We start from the raw sequence: 21,230 nt of genomic DNA, 5'->3' as shown, positions 1-21,230 counted from the left end.
CTGAAACTGTTCTTAACCTGAAGCACCACTTTAGCTAATGGGGCCTCCTGCTGCCGCCACGCCGCTGGAGCACGATTTCTGTTCTCATCCTGAAGCAAAGTTCTTAACCTGAAGCACTATTTCTGGGTTAGCGGAGTCTGTAACCTGAAGCGTATGTAACCTGAAGCGTATGTAACCCGAGGTATCACTGTATAAGGGTGGGGCGGTCACTGTTTGGGCTAGTTTGCCATCTAGGCTCAAATACAGGAGTGGTTTAGATGCAAGGAGGGCCAAACTCTCACTGATGTGGGGAAACATGGAGGCAGCTGTACAATTAGCCTTTCAAAAGCGGCGTAGTACAGTGGTACCTTGGGTTACATACGCTTCAGGTTACAGACTCTGCTAACCCAGAAACAGTACCTCAGGTTAAGAACTTTGCTTCAGGATGAGAACATAAATCCTGCAGCAGCAGCACAGCAGCAGGAGGCCCCGTTAGCTAAAGCGGTGCTTCAGATTAAGAACAGTTTCAGGTTAAGAACGGACCTCCAGAACGAATTAAGTTCTTAACCCAAAGTACCACTGTACAAATCAAATTAACTTTGCAGAGCTAAAAACCGAACAGCAGGTCGAAATGGCAAAGCTGACCAGAAAGTTCAGGAACCAAGAAGACCAAAACTTTAATAAAGTACGGGAAATATTTACAATTTACTTGAGAGACCACTGTAAGCAGATGAAAACATTAGCAGGATTGTAATAACACTTGTAATGTAGAAATTACTATAGACAAAATGGAGAGACATAAAACTTGGATGATGAAATAATATACATTTGAAAAGGTTGATAATAGGACCCACGGAGGGGAAGGTGGGAAGTCTACAAATGCAGAGAAATATCTAAATATGGATATGTATTTGGCAATGTTATAATTCTACACTTGTAAAATCAACTAAAAAATTATTTCAAAAATAAAAAGTGAACAGTGGGGAACACAAATGGTCAGCACAAGAACGCTCAGGGAGAAGCTAAGTCAACCAGATTCGTTTTCAGGGCTCTCTTTCATCCAGAGAGAGGGCTTGGCACAGATCTCGGAGGAGGGGAGGGAAGTAAACTATACCTGTACACAGAGATCACACCTGGCAAATGGCTGCCCCTAGATCTCTTACTCCCATGGATTTGTCATCCTGGCCATCACAGCAGTGGGGACGCTAGTGCACATAGCTCTGGGCTCACACTTGCCGCACGTTCTTCCCGTTTGCAGCGCTCGAGCAGAGAGTGTAAAGACTGCAGCCGAAGCAGTGAAGAAGGCTCTGGATGACGCCAAACGGGCTCAAAGCGCCGCCGAGAAAGCCATCCGCAACGCAGCCAGCGACATCTACAACACCGAGAATGTCGTGAATAGGGTAAGCCCCGTCGCTGTGCGCAGCCCTCCCCTGAAAATGTACCATAATCAAACATTGAGAAGGACTTGGAACATAATTAGGTAAAGGTAAAGGACCCCTGACAGTTAAGTCCAGTTGTGGACGACTCTGGGGTTGCGGCGCTCATCTCGCTTTACAGGCCAAGGGAGCCGGTGTTTGTCCACAGGCAGTTTTTCCAAGTCATGACTAAAAACCATCAAAACCAGAGCAGCTCACAGAAACGCCGTTTACCTTCCCGCCAGAGCGGTACCTATTTATCTATGTGCACTGGTGTGCTTTCGAACTGCTAGGTTGGCAGGAGCAGGGAACGGGCAACAGGAGCTCACCCCGTCGCGGGGATTCGAACCGCCAACCTTCTGATTGGCAATCCCTAGGCTCTGTGGTTTAGACCACAGCACCACTCGCGTGCCTTGGAACATAATTAGCTGTCAGACCCTGGACAATTCAGTATCAGACGCTGCCATCTCACTGCTCACCCCTCATTCTGGATTGTTTATGAGCCAAGTTGAAAAGCACAGGTCCCAACAGTGACCTACTTCCTATTTCTCTCCGTTCGGAGAACTGCCCTTTCATTCTTACCCTTTGCTTCCTGCAACATAACCAATTCCTGATCCACAAGAGGACCTTATTCCTTGACTGCCACGCTTACTGGGGAGTCTTTGGTGAGGTACCGTATTTTTCCCTCTATAACACGCAGATTTTTTCTCCTAAAAAGGAAGGGGAAATGTCTGTGCGTGTTATAGAGCGAATGTGTGGTCCCTGGAGCCGAAAAATCAGGCAAAAATCAAATCGCGCTTCACGGAGAAGGGAAACCTGAAAAGAGGAAGCGGCTGCTTTCCTGCATTCTGCCTCAGGGTCTTACTGCCCACCCTTCTCTGTTTCCTTGCTGTGTTTGCTGAAACGGAACATAGATCAGGGAAAGCCCCTCCCCTCCAGGCAAGCAGAGGGGTAATTCCTCTCCGTGCTCCGGTGCTGCTGGGGGAGAGGGAGAGAGAGGGGGGGAGGGAGAGAGAGAGAGATAGCTGGCTTGGGTGGGGGGAAACTTTTGCCTTTCTTTCCTCCCTCCCGTTAAATCCCTCTCCTGCATTCTTAGCCAGCTGCTTCTCTGCACACCCCTCTCATGTCCCTTCTTTGTTTTTCCTTCACTCCCCACTTAAAATGTGGTTACAAAGCATAGATCCACATGGATCCTCAGGATCTTTGCATTGGGTCACCCCAAATTCACCATCAGATCACATAGCATGTCCATGGCTACAGCCTGCCCCCCCAAAATCACGCACCCACTGTTGCCTGGGGTTGCAATGGTGCAAAAACGTGGTTAAAAAGCATGGATCCACATGGATCCTCAGGATCTTTGCACTGGGTCACCCCAAATTCACCATCAGATCACATAGCATGTCCATGGCTACAGCCTGCCCCCCAAAAATCACGCACCCACTGTTGCCTGGGGCTGCAATGGTGCAAAAATGTGGTTACAAAGCATGGATCCACAGGGATTCTCAGGATCTTTGCATTGGGTCACCCCAAATTCACCATCAGATCACATAGCATGTCCATGGCTACAACCTGCACCAAAAAAATCACGCACCCACTGTTGCCTGGGGCTGCAATGGTGCAAAAATGTGGTTACAAAGCATGGATCCACAGGGATTCTCAGGATCTTTGCATTGGGTCACCCCAAATTCACCATCAGATCACATAGCATGTCCATGGCTACAGCCTGCACCAAAAAAATCACGCACCCACTGTTGCCTGGGGCTGCAATGGTGCAAAAACGTGGTTACAAAGCATGGATCCACAGGAATTCTCAGGATTTTTGCATTGGGTCACCCCAAATTCACCATCAGATCACATATCTGTGGCCACAGCATGAAGCACAAAAATGATGCATCCACTGTTTCATTCAGAATGTTTTTTCCCTTGTTTTCCTCCTCTAAAAACGATGTGCGTGTTATGGTCAGGTGCGTGTTATAGAGCGAAAAATACGGTACTTTGCTTAAAGCTTTTTGAAAAACCAAGTCCAAAGAAGCAAGGTGAGTAGCACCCTGGATAGCTCCAAGAAGCAACAAGGCTGAGTGCTTGTCTGCACTTCCACTTGTCTAGAAAGCACGGGTCCGAGTGCTTTTTCCACTTGGCCCACGTTTTCTAGGCATGGAACCAAGCAGTTTTGCCTTTGCCCCACTGCTCCCCCCCGAAAACCTGCTCTTTAGTACTAAATCTGAACAAACAGCAATCCGTAAAGAAACACCAACCCAGTTGTTTGTTCCAATCCAGTGCTAACAATTGAGTTTCCCCGGGGGGGAGCAGTGGCGCAAATGGAGATGTGGGCGAACCCTCAGCCTTAATTAGGCCTACAGCATCCTTGGAGCAGTTAGCCCCAGCCCTGATGAGTGGAGCCTTTACTTTTAAAGGTGAGGTGTCAATGAGTTGTGGATTCCGTTGAAACGGGAGCCCATGGTTCTGTTATGGCCTCTGAGCTGGAGCCCTCCGTGCCTCAAAATGGTAATGCCATTGAGGCGTTGGCACTGAGGGCACCTCTGGCAGGAGAAGAGAAGAAGAGTTTGGATTTGATATCCCGCTTTATCACTACCCAAAGGGGTCTCAAAGCAGCTAACAATCTCCTTTCCCTTCCTCCCCCACAACAAACACTCTGTGAGGTGAGTGGGGCTGAGAGACTTCAGAGAAGCGTGACTGGCCCAAGGTCACCCAGCAGCTGCATGTGGAGGAGCAGGGAAGCAAACCCAGTTCACCAGATTACGAGTCCACTGCTCTTAACCACTACACCACACTGGCCTGAACTTCCAAAGATGGAGGGGCACCAGAGGCTGGTTCAGAGGGCATCAGAGGCTGGTCCATGATGCCCTCTAAATCCCCTGAGTCGTAGCATCTCCTCAGTGAGGTCAGCGCTCTTGTGTAGGCTGGGGAAGACCCTCCCACAAGAGTGAGATGCAGCAGACCTTCTCCAGCTTCCCATCTTGCCTCCCTTCAGATCCAGCAGCAGACTGCAAGTGCCGAAGGTCAGCTGGCCGAAGCCATGGAGCGCGTGGGTCACCTCGACAAGCAGGTGGATGCGCTCAAGATGAAACGGGCCAACAACAGCCTGGCCGCCACGCGAGCTGAGGAGACAGCCAGCGCTGCCAGGGACCGAGCTGGCGAAGCTGAACAGGTATAATAATATAATAATAATAATTTATTATTTATACCCCGCCCATCTGGCTGAGTTTTCCCCAGCCACTCTGGGCGGCTCCCAATCAGTGTTAAAAACCGTACAGCATTACATATTAAAAACTTCCCTGAACAGGGCTGCCTTAAGATGTCTTCTGAACGTCAGGTAATTCTTTATCTCTTTGACATCTGATGGGAGGGCGTTCCACAGGGCGGGCGCCGCTACCGAGAAGGCCCTCTGTCTGGTTCCCTGTAGCCTCACTTCTCGCAATGAGGGAACCGCCAGAAGGCCCTCAGCGCTGGATCTCAGAGTCCGGGCTGAACGATGGGGGTGGAGACGCTCCTTCAGGTATACAGGACCGAGGCCGTTTAGGGCTTTAAAGGTCAGCACCAACACTTTGAATCGTGCTCGGAAACGTACTGGGAGCCAATGCAGATCTCTCAGAACCGGTGTTATGTGGTCCCGGCGGCCACTCCCAGTCACCAGTCTTGCTGCCGCATTCTGGATTAATTGCAGTTTCCGGGTCACCTTCAAAGGTAGCCCCACGTAGAGCGCGTTGCAGTAGTCCAAGCGTGAGATAACTAGAGCATGCACCACTCTGGCGAGACAGTCCGCGGGGAGGTAGGGTCTTAGCCTGCGTACCAGGTGGAGCTGGTAGACAGCTGCCCTGGACACAGAGTTAATCTGCGCCTTCACAGGTACTGTGAAGCTGGGCTTGAGAAGGTCCAGGAGTCTGGCAAACATGGATAAGCATCTGTCTCCTGGGTTAGGACTGAGAGGACAGGTGAAGGAAGCATCCCTGCTGCATTGTGTACACACAGGGTGCGAATGGGTGGCTGCCCACGCAGCAGTGCAAGTTCGAGTTTCATTTTATTTTGGAAGGTTTTCTACCATGTTTCGTCATACAAGCGCCAGGCAGCTTGCAGTGAATAATGCAAAGCAAGTCTTTCTTGTGCAAATTGGTACTTGGAAATGCTTAATATTCTGTAGCTGGTACTTCATGTATCCTCTTCGTCTTGTAATTTTGGTGACGCTGCTGCCCACTCTCATTTGCTTTTTCATTTGTTTGGCTCCAGGAATTCAGTCTTGCTAGTTTCATCCTAATTTCTTAAAAAGGTAAAGGGACCCTGACCATTAGGTCCAGTCGTGGCCGACTCTGGGGTTGTGGCGCTCATCTCGCTTTATTGGCCGAGGGAGCCGGCGTACAGCTTCCAGGTCATGTGGCCAGCATGACTAAGCCGCTTCTGGCGAACCAGAGCAGTGCACGGAAACACCGTTTACCTTCCCGCCAGAGTGGTACCTATTTATCTACTTGCACTTTGATGTGCTTTTGAACTGCTAGGTTGGCAGGAGCAGGGACTGGGCAATGGGAGCTCACCCCATCGCAGGGATTTGAACCACCGACCTTCTGATGTCTTATAGGTCTTATAATAATAATAATGTCTTATTAGAAACTACCAAGCGCTCCAGCAAACTCCGGTTGCTATAATACTGAGCTGCAGAACACAATTGAAATGTGTTTCCTCCAACGAGCCCAGCCTCACCCCCAGAATATCTTCTCCCCGCTTCACCTAACAGGGTTGTTAGGAGGAAAGCTAAGGCTGAGAGATGGTGACTGGCTGTCAGTTTCTCTGGGTGTTTGTGATTCCTGCTAAATTACTCAGAGAATGAAATTGACTGACTGTTTGGAGGCAATCAGACAAAAAACAAATGAAGATGGCATCAGAGATGCTCCTTCACCCAAATGCTCTGCCAGCCACCGTGGCCAAGAGGCAGCTGTGCCTTAAGAGGGACGTCCGCCTACTTTTTGAGACTGCAGGCATGTTACGCAAAACAGGTGGAAAATAATCCTTACCTGTCAGAAAAGCATCAGAGGAGATTTTGCTGGTGTCTCTCCCGTCACTTCTATCTTTTGGTATATTGGCAGTTTGTTTATTTTGATTTTTAATATATCAATTAAAATATTATTTTTTTTAAAAAAAGGAAGAAATAATAAACAGTGGGATTCAATTCACCTGTCCCATCAGTGGAAGGCTTGTGCAACAAGGTTCTAGCTCCTCACCCCACCCCTCTAATTGGCTTGGGGGCCCGGGTGCTCAGAGAAGCCCTGGAACACCATGTGGGGCAGTGGGCAGCGGATCTTTCCACCTGACAAGCTGAAATGCTTGCCCTGATGGAACGATCACCTTAGTGCAACATTGATTGCCTCCCAAGGCTGTGTCAACCAGTGGTCAACCAGACGCCACAAACAGGAGCTGAGGACACAACCCTCAGGAGGCAGTGAAAAGCAACAACTCCACCATCACTGGCCACTCTCATCTATGTTGGCATTCCTTCCTGGCCTCCTTTACAAGGTTTTAGAATTCTTAGTTCCTCAAGGCAGGGACTTGTCCCCTTGCACCCTGAAAAGTACTATACACATTGATGTTGCTGCTGAATGAATGAATGAAAATTGGGCTCAGCAAGATGATTGGCATGAACAAAAGTAATCCACTAAGTCAGGGTTCAGCCTGTCCAGATATTGTTTGAACTCCAATACCCTATTAGCCCCAGCGGTCAGGGGTAGTGGGGGTTGTAGCCTGACAACATCTGGAGGGCCACACAGGTTCCCCCCACCCCTGCACTAAAGTCCTTCCAGAGGAGGCAAATTTCCTGCCTTTTCTTCCTGCCATCTTCCTTGCAACGCTCCAGAGATGGTGGGAAGCATAACACTGCAGTGGTGGGAAGCATAACACTACTGCACCGAGGCCTGCAGTTCCTGCTCACTGCTTGTACCTTATTTCCCGCTGCATCTCAGTTGCTGGACGGGACGCTGGGTGACCAGTACCGCACCATGAAGGACCTAGTGGAACGCAAGGCCCAGCACGTGGTCCGGGCCCGGCAGAAAGCAGAGCGCCTGCGGGACGAGGCTAAGGGCCTGCTGCGCGATGCACATGACAAGCTGCAGCGGCTGAGCAGTAAGTGCCCGGGAGAAGGGGGGAAATGTATTCTCTGGGGTGGTGTGTGACATTTCTGGGGGGGCCCCATAAACTGGATTTCACACAATTCTCTGCCTTCTAGACAGTAAACTGTGCAAATTATTATTATTATTATTATTATTATTATTATTATTATTATTATTATTATTACTACAGTGGTACCTCAGGTTACATACGCTTCAGGTTACAGACTCTGCTAACCCACAAATAGTGCTTCAGGTTAATAATAATAATAATAATAATAATAATAATAATAATAATAATTTTTATTTATACCCCGCCCTCCCCAGCCAAGGCCGGGCTCAGAGCGGCTTACAAGCAATAATAAAAACAAGTTAAATGATTACAACTTAAAAACAAAATTAAAAAATGCAAAATTAAAATATTGAAACATTAAAATATTAAAATGTAGTTAAGAACTTTGCTTCAGGATGAGAACAGAAATCGTGCTCTGGCGGTGCGGCAGCAGCAGGAGGCCCCATCAGCTAAAGTGGTGCTTAAGGTTAAGAACAGTTTCAGGTTAAGTATGGACCTCCGGAACAAATTAAGTACTTAACCTGAGGTACCACTGTATTATTATTACCACCCTGCCCATCTGGTTGGGTTTCCGCAGCCACTCTGGGTGGCTCCCAACAAAATAATAATTATTATTAATAATAATAATAATAATAATAATAATAATAATGTAACAAAACATCAAACATTAAAAGCTTACCTAAACAGGGCTGCCTTCAGATGCTTTCTGAAACTCAGACAGTTGTTTATTTCGTGGCATTGCACAGGGCGGGCGCCACTACCGAGAAGGCCCTCTGCCTGGTTCCCTGTAACCTCACTTCTCGCAGTGAGGGAACCACCAGAAGGCCCTTGGAGCTGGACCTCTGTGTCCGGGCTGAACAATGGGGGTGGAGACGCTCCTTCAGGTAAACTGGGCCAAGGCCACATGAACTTGTTTCATTTGGTTTGTACGACGGTTCCAAAATCCAGGTTTCCAAAGATTCTCTCCATCACCATCACACACAAATAGATTGAGGTGATGGAACCAGGGAAAGGAAGACCATAAATTTTGAGAGTGGGCAGGAGAAGGACAGGGAGCTACATGAGATGCCGAAACAGCTCTTTGATTGTGGGAAGCCCTGCCCAGCCCTGCCTTTTGGTGTCTTCAGTTTGCTTATTTACTTATTTTATGTATGCATAAATTTCCATACTGCTAAACCAAGAAGGGGGCTGATCTTCTCAAAGCAGTGTGCATAAAATCAAAATTAAAAACCTAAAAAGACAAAGCTCGGAATAACATAAAACCGAGTCACGTGGCAGGGCAAGTTTATGTAAATAAAAAATGTTCTAAGCTGGAATCTGAAAACTAAACACTGAAGCTGCCTGCCTAATATACAGAGAATTCCACAAAACAACTGGAATTTCATCAAGCTGCCCACGCTGTCCATTTCCATCTCTCTTGTTACGTTGTGGAGGATAGAACCATAAAGAGCCATTTCTGTTTAGAAAGCTGATAAATCCTCCAAAGATCCCATTTTGTGACACAGGACATGCTTGGATAGAAAACCTGCGAACAGGCAGAACAGGCAGCAAGCCCTGGATGTTGTAGGAGAGAGGAGATATGGGAAAGCAGAAAGCAGAAGGAGACTGCTGAGGAAGAGTGGGAGTCTAAACTCTTGCGGGAAGCAGGGCCCTTCCCGTAGAAGTAAGATATTAGGAGGGGAAGGGCAGAGCTGTGGGCAATCTCCATGTCAGACTCAAGCAACTTGTGCAGGATTCAGCATCCTGGGAATCTCAGCACTGCGAGGGGACTTGGAATTGTTGCTTTTCTCTTCCTAAAACAGCAGCAGGTGCCCTGCTCTAGCTCACGCTACCTTCTTGGCAAATGCCATCCTCCGGCAAAGCCAGGCAGCTTGCCCGGGATCTATAGATCACGGCAGCCAAGCCTCAGACCCAGTACACACACACTCCTTAATCCACCCTCTCCATGGCTCTCTGGGCACTTTGAGTTTCCAGTGGGGAGGCTGACACAAACATTCTTGATGGAGGGTGGCGGGGAAACCTCTTCCCCAAAGGGGCACATGTCTTTACTGTGTCTGCATGCCTCTACTCATTACGTCACCCTCTCTGCATAAAGGGTGAAATATACTTGGAGTCGAGAGTGGATTTCATGCCCTCTATTCAGCTCATAGTGGTGAGGAGGGATGGAAGTTCCCCCAGAATGTCTACCTTATATACATTATTTACACAATGGGCCCCATGTGATTGGCTAATTCCAGGATTCTCCTGCGGGCCAATCAGGTTGCAGATTCCCTTCCACCTGGAGCTGGATTGGGTGGCTCCTGTGGACCAATCAGACTGCTGCATTCTGGATCCTATTGTTCTAGGACCAATCAGACTGCTGCATTCTGAATCCTATTCACTCAGTACATAACAAAGGGCTTCCACTTGCGCAACAGAACTTTCTCTACCCTCCCGTCCCAAATCTGTTCTGGGGATCTGGAGCGGATTTGCTGTGGGGGAGGGAGCACACAAGGAGAGGCTGGCTGTGACCTCCTTGTCTGGAACTGCGACAGAGACACCAATGTGGAACTGTCCCTTCAGAGGCAGGTTTCAGGGAGGGGGCGGTTTTAGCAGCCCATCTTTCCCTTAACTTTTCTCCCTTTTGTTGCTGCAATTCTCTTCCTCCCTGTCCCTATTCAGCGCTGGAAGAAACGTATGAAGAAAACGAGAGGCTGCTGCAGGAGAAAGCAGCCCAACTGGACGGGCTTGAGGCCAAGATGAGGGTCATCTTGGGAGACATCAATCAGCAGATCCAAATCTACAACACCTGCCAGTGATCCGCTGTCGTTTTTTTTTTTCTCCCCCTCTCTCCCCCCCTACCCACTCCCATTTTGTAAGTCCTATTCACTGCTCCCAGTCATGTGTTTGAATAAGTCTTGGCTACCCCTGCCTAGATCTAGCTTAGTGCCCGGAGCACCGCTTCCTACGGTATCCCTTGCCACCATTGCTTGACTCTCACCCTGGCCTTTGTGGAAGCACAGCACTGCATACATCAAGGCTTCCTTAGGAAAATCCCTTCCCTGCCAACATCCAGCCCGTAAGGAAGCACTTAAGCTGCCATAGCGGAGTTTTCCCGTTCTGGTTTTCTGCTGGTCTCTCGCTCAGAGAAATAACAGGACAGGGGAAGGGTTGCCTAAAAGGAAGTTCAGGTGAGGCAGCTGCATTGCCATGCCTGTGTGTGATCTGCCCCAACCAAGGTGGCTTACACCTGTGTGTGATTAAAGGCCCAAAGGCTATTGCTCTCTGTGTTGTCTTATTCCTTTCTCTGCTCAAATCCTGGCTTGCCTTTCATAATTCACCCCAAAGTGTGTCTACACTTCTGTTTTGAACTGGAGCTGGGCCCTGGTGAAACTGCACTATGAATATGTATACCTGTGACAGCACACAGTGGGCCAACACCAGTGCTGCCTTACTAGAATAATCTTGTGCAAGGCTAATAGGGCAGATCTGTCCTGTACTGCAATTTCGTGTTAAAATAGATTTGCTCTGTGGTGGCTGAAATGTCTTTGTTACCAAAGATGAATTGCCCTCAGTTACCTCTTCTGCCTTGCCGTTTGCAATGTAAGCCGCCCAGAGTGGCTGGGGAAACAGCCAGATGGGCAGGGTATAAATAATAAAACTATGATGGTGATGATGTGTTAATCCATGTCATTTGAGCCATTAGAATGGGTGAGGAATGGGTGGCTCATAGATGCGTTTTAGACTCTTAACTTGCAGCATTGACTATGGGTTGTAGTTCATTCGCATCTGAAGGGCTACAGGTCACACATACACACTAGAACTTTGCTGCACTTATCACCAACACTCACTAAAAATGCTGTCTATCAAAAAAAAAAAACCAAAATCCCACAGAATCATAGAGGTGGAGGGAACCTCAAAGGTAACCCAGTTCTTTTTAAAAAAATAAATAAATTTTATTACTATTTTCCACACAACACGATGAAAAATATCGAAAAATAACAATACACTAAACACAAAAATCAACATTCAAAAACCAAAAAACCCAAATCCATACCTTACAAGTTAATAATATAAACATTAAAAAGAAAAACAAACTTTGACCCAGTTCAATACCCTGCCGATGCACAAAATCCACTACTACAACACCCTCGGGATATGTGCCCGGCTAAAATGGTGTTTTGAGTGATGGCGTTCATAATACTTCAGCTGTAATTTCATAATAGATGGAGCCATTCCACGTGTTCATTTCATTGACCCTCACATTGAAGGGCATAAAGAAGCCTGCCTAAACAGGAGCTTCATTGGAACATTGGGGCTTTGCAAAGAGCAACAACGCCTCCTTTGAAAAAAGGAAGTGGTACTGCAAGACTGCCAACCATTACCATCCCATGCTGGTGTTATAGGCCCTAATTCAGCTGTTTTCCCCTCTGCTACCAGATATACAAAAGCATAGTATGTGGAGCCAGTGTGGTGTAGTGGTTAAGAGTGGTGGACTCATAATCTGGTGAACCGGGTTCGCGTCTCCGCTCCTCCACATACAGCTGCTGGGTGACCTTGGGCTAGTCACACTTCTCTGAAGTCTCTCAGCCTCACTCACTTCACAGAGTGTTTGTTGTGGGGGAGGAAGGGGAAGGAGAATGTGAGCCGCTTTGAGACTCCTTCTTGTTGTCATTTAGTCGTGTCTGACTCTTCGTGACCCCATGGACCAGAGCACGCCAGGCACTCCTGTCTTCCACTGCCTCCTGCAGTTTAGTCAAATTCATGCTGGTAGCTTCGAGAACGCTATCCAACCATCTCATCCTCTGTCGTCCCCTTCTCCTTGTGCCCTCCATCTTTCCCAACATTTCCCAACATGAGAATCCTTAGGGTAGTGATAAAGCGGGATATCAAATCCAAACTCTTCTTACGCAACAGTTCTGGTGCTCAGGTATTTAAATTTGAAGTTGTTGTTCATCACAGCTCTTCATCTCTCATGCTAAGGAGAAACTAGGAATCTTTTGAGCTGCTGACTTAACAGTCAGGTCAGATGACACGGTACAGAAGAAAAAAAATATTGAACACCTATACAGATTAGGAGCCACAGAATATCAGTTGTCTAGCCCAATAGAAAAAGCAGCAGAGCAGCCACAGAGAATGTGGCTGTCAATTCCTCTTTCCCTTTGTAGGCGCTGGATCCATTTGGATGTGAACCAATTTGGTGGCAACATTGTGCCTCGCTCGAAGCAACACAATTTAACAATTTGAAAAGAATAGGAATGCTGTCAGTTACAGATAGGATATATAACTAGTATGCATTGGCAGGCTGTCAGTAGTGTTGCTGTGGTGTCGGGCAAGGTTATCACCGGTTAATAATAAAATAATGCTTATGAGGGTAGTAATTAGCCCAACCAGCATGGCTGATGGTCAGGGATGATGATGGGTGAGGTAGTTCATTATCTGGCGAACACCATGTTGACTATCCCTGGGCCTCTAATATTCGAGGTAAAACAGTCTCAAAGTCTCCCGTGGCATTTTTGACAGTGTTTCGGTCTCAGTGTCACTTCTCAGGTTTCTTCATGGCTGACAGGGCATTGGTGCTAATGGTACAGTACCAGCTCATTTCAATCCCGTTGCCATAGTGCTAATGGCACATAATACCAAGACTGTCAGTGACTGGCATCTGTTTGGTTGCCATGGCAGCACCGTGGTTGCTATGGTACCGATCTAGGTGTCAGCATCCTAGCTATTTTGCCACTGTCTTAAGAATGTAGAGACTGTTGTGATAGGAGCAGATGCAAGATCGCTAAACATGGACTAGTTCTGTCTATAACCACCACCAGCTAATCTGTGGATCCCACAATCATGGTGTTTTATAAAAGTAGGGCTTCTTTTCACGCAAGTTATTAGGTAAACAGGAAAATGTGTACAGAAAGTGGTTCTCATTTTACTGAGTACTAATTTTTCTCAAGTTTATTTAGGCAGCCAGTAACACAATTATCCTTAGACAAGACGTTCTCTGAACATTTTCCTAAACTTTTCCCCTTTTCTGAACAGGATGCAGTGAGCACACAGGCCTAGAATCAGTTTTTGCACCAATTTAAAATGTACTAGAGACTATGCCTTGTTTGGAACCAAGAAAGTTCACAATGCCTGGAAGAATGCCACATATAATGAAATACCGTATTTTTTGCACCATAACACTCAGTTTTTTCCTCCTAGAAAGTAAGGGGAAATGTCTGTGCGTGTTATGGAGCGAATGCCTACGGGTGGTGGTGGTGGTGGGGGAATCTGCTGCAGTCGTGAGCAGAGGATCCATGGTTCCCCTTCCTTCCCTCCTCCGTGGCTTGCTTTGAAACAGCAAAGCGGGAGAAGAAGTGCTGAGTGGGGAGGAGAGAGGGACAGAGAGCCTGCTTCTTTAAAGGAGCAAAGCAGGAGAGGAGAGGAGCCGCTTACATGAGTGTAAGCGGCTCCTGTCCGGTTGGTTCCTTTAAAGCAAGCAGGCTCTCTGTCCCTCTCTCCTCCCCACTCAGCTCGCTAAATAGCAGCAAAGTTTTTCAGCTCGCTAAGCCTGCTTGCTTTAAAGGAGCAAAGTGGGAGAGGAAAGGAGGCTTCTCCCCTTAAACCCCTCTTCTGCATTATTAGCAGCATCCTTCTCCACCCACCCCATGCGTGCTCCTTGTCCCTTGAGTGCTTTTCCTTCCCTCCCCACTTAAAACGTGGTTACAAAGCACGGATCCACATGGATCCTCAGGATTTTTGCACTGGGTCACCCCAAATTCACCGTCAGATCACATAGCATGTCCATGGCTACATCTTGCACCAAAAAAATCACGCACCCACTGTGGCCTCAGGTCACAGTGGCGCAAAAACATGGTTACAAAGCATGGATCCACATGGATCCTCAGGATTTTTGCATTGGGCTACTCCAAACTCACTGTCAGATCACATGTCTGTGGCCACAGCATGAACCACAAAAATCATACATCCACTATTTTGTTTAGAATATTTTTTTCTTGTTTTCCTCCTCTAAAAACTATGTGCGTGTTATGGTTGGGTGCGTGTTATAGAGCGAAAAATACGGGTAATTGGTGGAAGCAAAATGGGGCAGTAGGAGTAGAATTGACAGTGCAAAATGTGTGTGTTTTTCAAATATTGCTTAGAGAAAAAACCATTTATGAAGCCCAAAACTTTAGTCCATCTGCCGTGTATTATATACCAACATTTCCTTCCTCTTACCTGCTGTCAGGTTGTTGTTGTTTAGTCGTTTAGTCGTGTCCGACTCTTTGTGACCCCATGGACCAGAGAACGCCAGGCACCTGTCCTCCACTGCCTCCCGCAGTTTGGTCAAACTCATGCTGGTAACCTCGAAAACACTATCCAACCATCTCGTCCTCTGTCGTCCCCTTCTCCTTGTGCCCTCCATCTTTCTCAGCATCAGGGTCTTTTCCAGGGAGTCTTCTCTTCTCATGAGGTGGCCAAAGTACTGGAGCCTCAGCTTCACGATCTGTCCTTCCAGTGAGCATTCAGGGCTGATTTCCTTCAGAATGGAGAGGTTTGATCTTCTTGCAGTCCATGGGACTCTCAAGAGTCTCCTCCAGCACCATAATTCAAAAGCATCAATTCTTTGGTGATCAGCCTTCTTTCCAGATACGAAGCTTCCCTGACCCCTTGTAAGTTGGGTCCACATGACACCCAAGTTCAGCGCTATCTTGTAATGGGATTCACACACCCCACCCTCACTGCTAACCAGCCCTCCATATTAGCCTCCCATGCACAACACATCCTGCCTTTTATCTAGGGAAGGAGTGGGAACTGACATTTGCTAGAGCCAAGAGAGGCTAAGGCTTTATCCTCAAGTGGAAATAAAGCTGCTTATCACAGTTAACATGTAAAACCTTGTCATCCAGGAACAGAGGTAAAGTACGTGGTAGGCAGGTAAGCAGGCCCTAGCTCTATGCTCAGGTAGTGTTGTTGTTGTTTAGTCGTGTCTGACTCTTCGTGACCCCATGGACCAGAGCACGCCAGGCACTCCTTTTTTTATAATAATATTTATTAAAATTTCAAAAAATTACAAACATAAGAAAAAAGTAATAAAACAAAAAAATTACAAAAAACTGAAAAATTAAAAAATTAAAAACAAATCAATTTTTACATAGCTTGTCTTTCATTTATTTGTTTCCTTGACCTCCTCACACCTCCCTTTTTTGTATTCTAGTTCAATTAGTTAATTCAGTAAATCCTTTCCATCTTTGTTTTTATCTTAAACATTTATCTTAATATGTTGTACCTTTGCATTCTCACCTGTTGACAACCCATTTTTACATACTCCTTTATAACATTACTGCTAAAACCACATAACTTCATTCCAGCATCCTTCTAACATTCCTTAATTTTGCAATGTTTCTGTAGATAGTCTTTAAACTTCTTCCAACCTTCTTCTACCGATTCTTCTCCCTGGTCTCGGATTCTGCCAGTCATTTCCGCCAATTCCATGTAATCCATCACCTTCATCTGCCATTCTTCCTTGGTGGGTAAATCTTGTGTCTTCCAATACTTTGCGATGAGTATTCTTGCTGCTGCTGTAGCGTACATAAAGTTGTGTCCTTCTTTAACACCATTTGGCCGACCATGCCCAGGAGAAAGGCCTCTGGTTTCTTCAAAAAGGTATATTTAAATACCTTCTTCATTTCATTATAGATCATCTCCCAGAAAGCCTTAATCCTTGGGCACGTCCACCAAAGGTGAAAGAATGTACCATCAATCTCTTTACATTTCCAAGATTTATTATCAGGCAAATGATATATTTTTGCAAGTTTGACTGGTGTCATGTACCACCTGTATATCATTTTCCTAATATTCTCTCTTAAGGCCAGAGCACGCCAGGCACTCCTGTCTTCCACTGCCTCCCGCAGTTTGGTCAGACTCATGTTTGTAGCTTTGAGAACACTGTCCAACCATCTCATCCTCTGTTGTCCCCTTCTCCTTCCAACATCAGGGTCTTCTCCAGGGAGTCTTCTCTTCTCATGAGGTGGCCAAAGTATTGGAGCCTCAGCTTCACGATCTGTCCTTCCAGTGAGCAGGTAGTGTAGCCAAATCCAAAAGGGGGCAAAGCTCCTGCACCTTTAATGCAGAGGGAATTTCAGCAGGTGTAGCTTATCATGCAAACTACATCCACTGAAATGCTTTCATGGGGGGGGGGGCTCTGTCCTCTCTTGCATCCGGCCACCCTGTCTCCAAGTAAGGTTGGGGAAAACTCCTGGAGAGTCACTGAAGACAATGTAGTTGGTGGTCTGACTAAGTGTTAAAAACAGTTGCCTGTATTTAAATAGCTTTTTCTCCTTGTTTGATAGCTCTAAGACTTACAATAATATAATCCTCTTAATATTAAACATCGTCATACCATACAGATGCTACATTTTCATCCATTTTTTTCCTACCTAGCCTTATTTTGTTAGAAATTAAGCTTTCGCCGATAACATCAAAATATGATCTGCAAGTCTCTTGAGAATATTTTTGCACTGATTGCGTTTGTTAATGCTGTTTGTAAGTAATGTTGTCACTCACATAAATAACTTTTGCTCATGATGAAAGCACACAGACATTATCTGAAAATATATTATTGTAAATACACATGCATTTCTACACCGTCTTCTGTGCATAGAATAATATTGGGATGCTTGTATCTGCAAGGAACCATATCAGTCCTAATAGGCAAAGCAGCGGGGGGGGGGGGTGAGAAGCATTACTAGAGAGATCCGACTGATTATTATTCAGTTAGCGGGCAAAATATGCAAACGGTGTTTCAATACATAGTGCAGCAAAGGGAACTTAACCCTAACCCAGTCAGTAGATGGGGCAAAACCTTGGGACCTGTTTTATTCACAAGCAATTCATTTTTTTCATTTTGCACTGTTTGGGGTAAAGGTAAAGGTAAAGGTACCCCTGCCCGTACGGGCCAGTCTTGCCAGACTCTGGGGTTGTGCGCCCATCTCACTCAAGAGGCCAGGGGCCAGCGCTGTCCGGAGACACTTCCGGGTCACGTGGCCAGCGTGACAAAGCTGCATCTGGCCAGAGCCAGAGCCAGAGCCGCACACGGAAACGCCGTTTACCTTCCCGCTGGTAAGCGGTCCCTATTTATCTACTTGCACCCGGAGGTGCTTTCGAACTGCTAGGTTGGCAGGCGCTGGGACCGAGCAGCGGGAGCGCACCCCGCCGCAGGGATTCGAACCGCCGACCTTTCGATCGGCAAGTCCTAGGCGCTGAGGCTTTAACCCACAGCGCCACCTGCGTCTCACCGTTTGGGGACATACTAGCAAACCTGTAAATGTTTTTTCCCCAGTCATAAAGACAAAAAAGGGGGGGGGAGGGTTATGGCCCCAAATATCAACACTGGCAGGATGCAAAAAAAAAAAAATCGGTTCCAGGTCTGTTCCTCCGGGCGGAAAAAACCGACCAAAACAATGGGGGGGGGTGTGCAGCGAAGCCTTTCTTTTATGTCAGCCTTGCTGTTTTGCGAAGCCAACTGAGGAAAAGTCGTCTTAAGGCAGGAAGAAAAACAAAAACCTTACAAAGCGCTGAAATCAGAAAGCAAGGGGTGGAAGTATGAAATTTGACGTGTAACACGACTGCAGCTTCGGAAACAACGGAGTTTGCCGCATATGCCCACGCTTCACCCCCAGACTAGCCACCCCAGAGCTCGCCCAGCAGCGCCTGACGGCCCCGCCGTTGCTACCCGGTCTACTTATAGCCCGGTTGCCATGGGCTCGTCCTGTGACGCCACGCGAGCCGGGGCAGATTCCTCCGCGCCACCAGAGCGCGCGTGCGCGGAGAGAACGTTCCCCTCGCCACGTGACGCCGCCCACTTATTTATTTATTTATCGGCTCTCTCTCTCTCTCTCTCTCTCTCTCCCCCCCACGCCTCCCTCTTCACCCGAACAGCCTCGTCGTGCCCCGCCTCCTCGTCGCCGTCACGTGGCCCCGAGCGACGCCGGCTTTCCGGAAGTACGTCACGTAGAGCTCGGGCCTGGCTCCTCCTGAGTTCTCCCCTTTCCCAACCCCCACCCCCACGCAGCTCGGAACTTCAGCTCGAAACAAAAACAAACCGCGGGGGTGGGGGAGAGTCGCTGCCGCGGCCTTTCGTGTGTGCGCGCGCGCGTGCGTGCGTGCGTGCGTCCTGCGGGCGGGGTGGGGGAGGGGTGCCGGCGAGTGACTGTTGGGGCGGAGGAGGCGAAGCCGCGGCGGCGGCGGGCGAAGGTGCGCAAGGGCGGGGCCCCGTCAGCGGGAGGGTGCGCGGCGGCGGCGGCTGGGGGGGGGGCGGAGTGGTGAGCCCTGAGGGAGGGGGAGGGGCCTCCGTCGAGGTGCGGAGGGGGGAGTCACTGAGGAGGGAGGGGGTGTATCCGTGTATTTGTGTGCGTGTGTGTAAGGGGGGGTTTATAAGTGTTGAGGGACTGGGTCGTGTCGCGTCTCTTGGTCGCGGGGAGAGCTCCCCCCCCACCTTGGCCTCCCTCAGGTGTGACCCTTTTCGGCTGGAGGGTGGGGTGGGATCCAGGAGCTGTCATTGTGCAGGTGAGCCCGCTTTTGCTCCTCATGGTCTTTCCCCTACAGCAGGGACCGAAGAAGTGGCTGCAAAAAGGGCCCGTGGTCTTGGGCCTGGCGGTGCTCCGGGCTGCAGCCTTGTTTCCGTGCGTTGTAGGTGGGGTGTGTGTGTGTGTGTGTGTGTGTGTGTGTGTATAACCTCAGAGGCTGAGAGCTTGTGGCAGCCCCTGTTTCCTGTCGTGTAGGAAGCTGTCAGGTGCCAAAAAGCAGGTGGGTGGAGGCACCTGGGTTAGGCAGGCTCCCCCAAGTGCGCATGTTGCACCTCCCCCAGGAGACTTTTTCAGACACGTGGGAATAAGGGTTGTATTGTGGGGCTGGAGGATATGGCTTTCTAGGCCATGGGCTGACTCTGTGAAAGAAGCTGGGGGGGGGGGGAGTGTTGCGTGCTACAAAACCCGAGGAGTTGCCTTTGCTCTTCTTTCCAAATAAAGGCTCCTAGAAGCAGGTGGTGGAGATTATTGCGGCATGTGGTTCGTGCCAACTGGCGAGAAGTAAGGAGAGGTCCGAAAGTGTGGGAAAGAAAGTGGCTTGGTTAGGTCAGTGCAGTGAAAATAGCGTAGCTGCTTTGTTGCTGGTGTCATGAGATGAACAGCTCTTGCAGCCAATCAGGTGCCCAGAGGCAATGTTATAGCAACCAACCGTGCCACAACAACTTAGATGAGACCTCAACCTCAGCTGGTGAGCTTAGGGGCTCAAAAAAGATAGTTATTTTAGGAGTACATTAGCCCTTTCAGGGGTTTTTTTTTAGGGGGGGTACCATCATAAATACAAGGTTTATTGGTGCCAAAGTTAACCATGTAGGAGCAATTAACAGGTGTTTAATGTATTTTCTGGGTGCTTAAAACACTTTACATCTACTAGATTGTGAACCTGAGAGCAGGAGCCATCTTCTCATTGATATTTGTAAAGTACTCTGAGAGCCTTTTTGGCTGAAGACTAGAATAAAAATACAACAAATCTGTAAAGCAATCTAGCCTTCTATGGGTCAACATCTGAGCAAAATTGCAAACAAACATGAGAAATTTGAATCAAAATGATGAATTTTCATAAAGATTTTATTAAATAAAAAAATAGCAAATGGATATGGTAATGTGGATAAATGTATTTAAGGTTGGAAACATTAGGAATGGAAAGAATACAAAATCAACATAGGCAGCATGGGATACATTTATGAAGGCTCTAAATTTTGTTCTACTGCTTTGGGGATGGCTCAGTTAAAAAGGCTTGTTCTTCTGCAGTTCCTTCTTTGCTGCTTTCCAGATTTGTTTCTGGTGTGTGTGTGTGTGTGTGAATAGTGCTGTTTGTTCCTAATAAAATTTGCTTTTGAAAGACTCAGTAGCTGAGCTTTGTTCACAGTCTAGGCACTGTGGTCTGGATCTATGGGGCAGTCCTTTGTGGCAGGCTTAACTGCAAAAGATTTTCATATTATGTAAACATGATTTTATGTGGAGAGGGAAATGGGTGTGGAAGAGTTTTGTTTTTTTTTTTGAAGATGAAATGGGAGTTTATTGGTTATGTTCTAGTGTATTCCAGAAGCTGGATGTTTCTGAGAAGGAAGAATTATTCACTGGAACTTGCCACCACAAGATGTAGTGATGGCTGGCAATTTGGACTTTTAACAGTGGTCTGCCAGGAATCTCAGCAATTTTTAAAAAGGCTCTTTGGGTGGGCAAAGAGTTTGGGAACCACTGGTCTAAAGGCTATGTCCTCTGCGGCGTGGAAACCAGGATCCAGCTTCACTGACTTTGTAACAACAGGATCCCATGGGTGTAGCTTCTACAGGTTAGAATGTCCTGTGCTTGCTGATGACTGGCTCTCCCAGTAGAAGAGATAAATCCTGGATGAAACTCCAGGCCTTCTTCCCCCTCCACCCATTTCAAAGCAGTTGCTGTTCCTTACACTCAGAACAGATCAGCATTCACATTTAAGAGCCAGATGCTAGTTCTTGGTTCCTTTTGCAGTGATGCAGCCCTGTGCAGTGTGTTTTCAGGAAGGCACCGCAGTTTGGGATGTGCCCAGCTGTGGCATGTAGTGCCCTTTGTTGCTCAGGCTTGGAGAGCTTTTCACACTTCTATTCTCCATCATAGCTATTGCCTT

At 47.6% G+C, this 21,230-nt stretch overlaps 2 protein-coding genes across 17 annotated transcripts in view; both read left to right on the top strand.

Annotated features, from left to right (window-relative positions):
- LAMB2 (laminin subunit beta 2) overlaps positions 1 to 10,844 on the top strand; it is a 60,846-nt gene extending 50,002 nt beyond the window's left edge. The window contains exons 30-33 of the mRNA XM_083722353.1: positions 1,238 to 1,379; positions 4,387 to 4,563; positions 7,361 to 7,520; positions 10,239 to 10,844. Coding sequence (XP_083578479.1) covers positions 1,238 to 1,379; positions 4,387 to 4,563; positions 7,361 to 7,520; positions 10,239 to 10,375 — 616 coding nt within the window. The 3' untranslated portion in view covers positions 10,376 to 10,844. The remainder of the gene's footprint in view (positions 1 to 1,237; positions 1,380 to 4,386; positions 4,564 to 7,360; positions 7,521 to 10,238) is intronic.
- A 7,504-nt stretch (positions 10,845 to 18,348) lies between these two features.
- The window catches only part of USP19 (ubiquitin specific peptidase 19), a 41,833-nt gene continuing 38,951 nt past the window's right edge, over positions 18,349 to 21,230 (top strand). For 3 of the 16 annotated variants that reach the window (XM_083723092.1, XM_083723091.1, XM_083723078.1), the window contains exon 1: positions 18,534 to 18,791. The gene's annotated coding sequence lies outside the window, so the exon portion shown is untranslated. Of the gene's footprint in view, positions 18,792 to 19,652; positions 19,812 to 21,230 lie in introns of those variants that run through there. The other 13 variants (XM_083723081.1, XM_083723080.1, XM_083723090.1 and 10 more) reach the window with 9 other exon arrangements.

This window comes from Podarcis gaigeae, assembly GCF_964106915.1.
Source record: "Podarcis gaigeae genome assembly, chromosome: 2".
Lineage (NCBI taxonomy): Eukaryota > Metazoa > Chordata > Lepidosauria > Squamata > Lacertidae > Podarcis > Podarcis gaigeae.
Note: the sequence above shows the minus strand (reverse complement) of the source record. Positions and strands in the feature narration are given on the sequence as shown.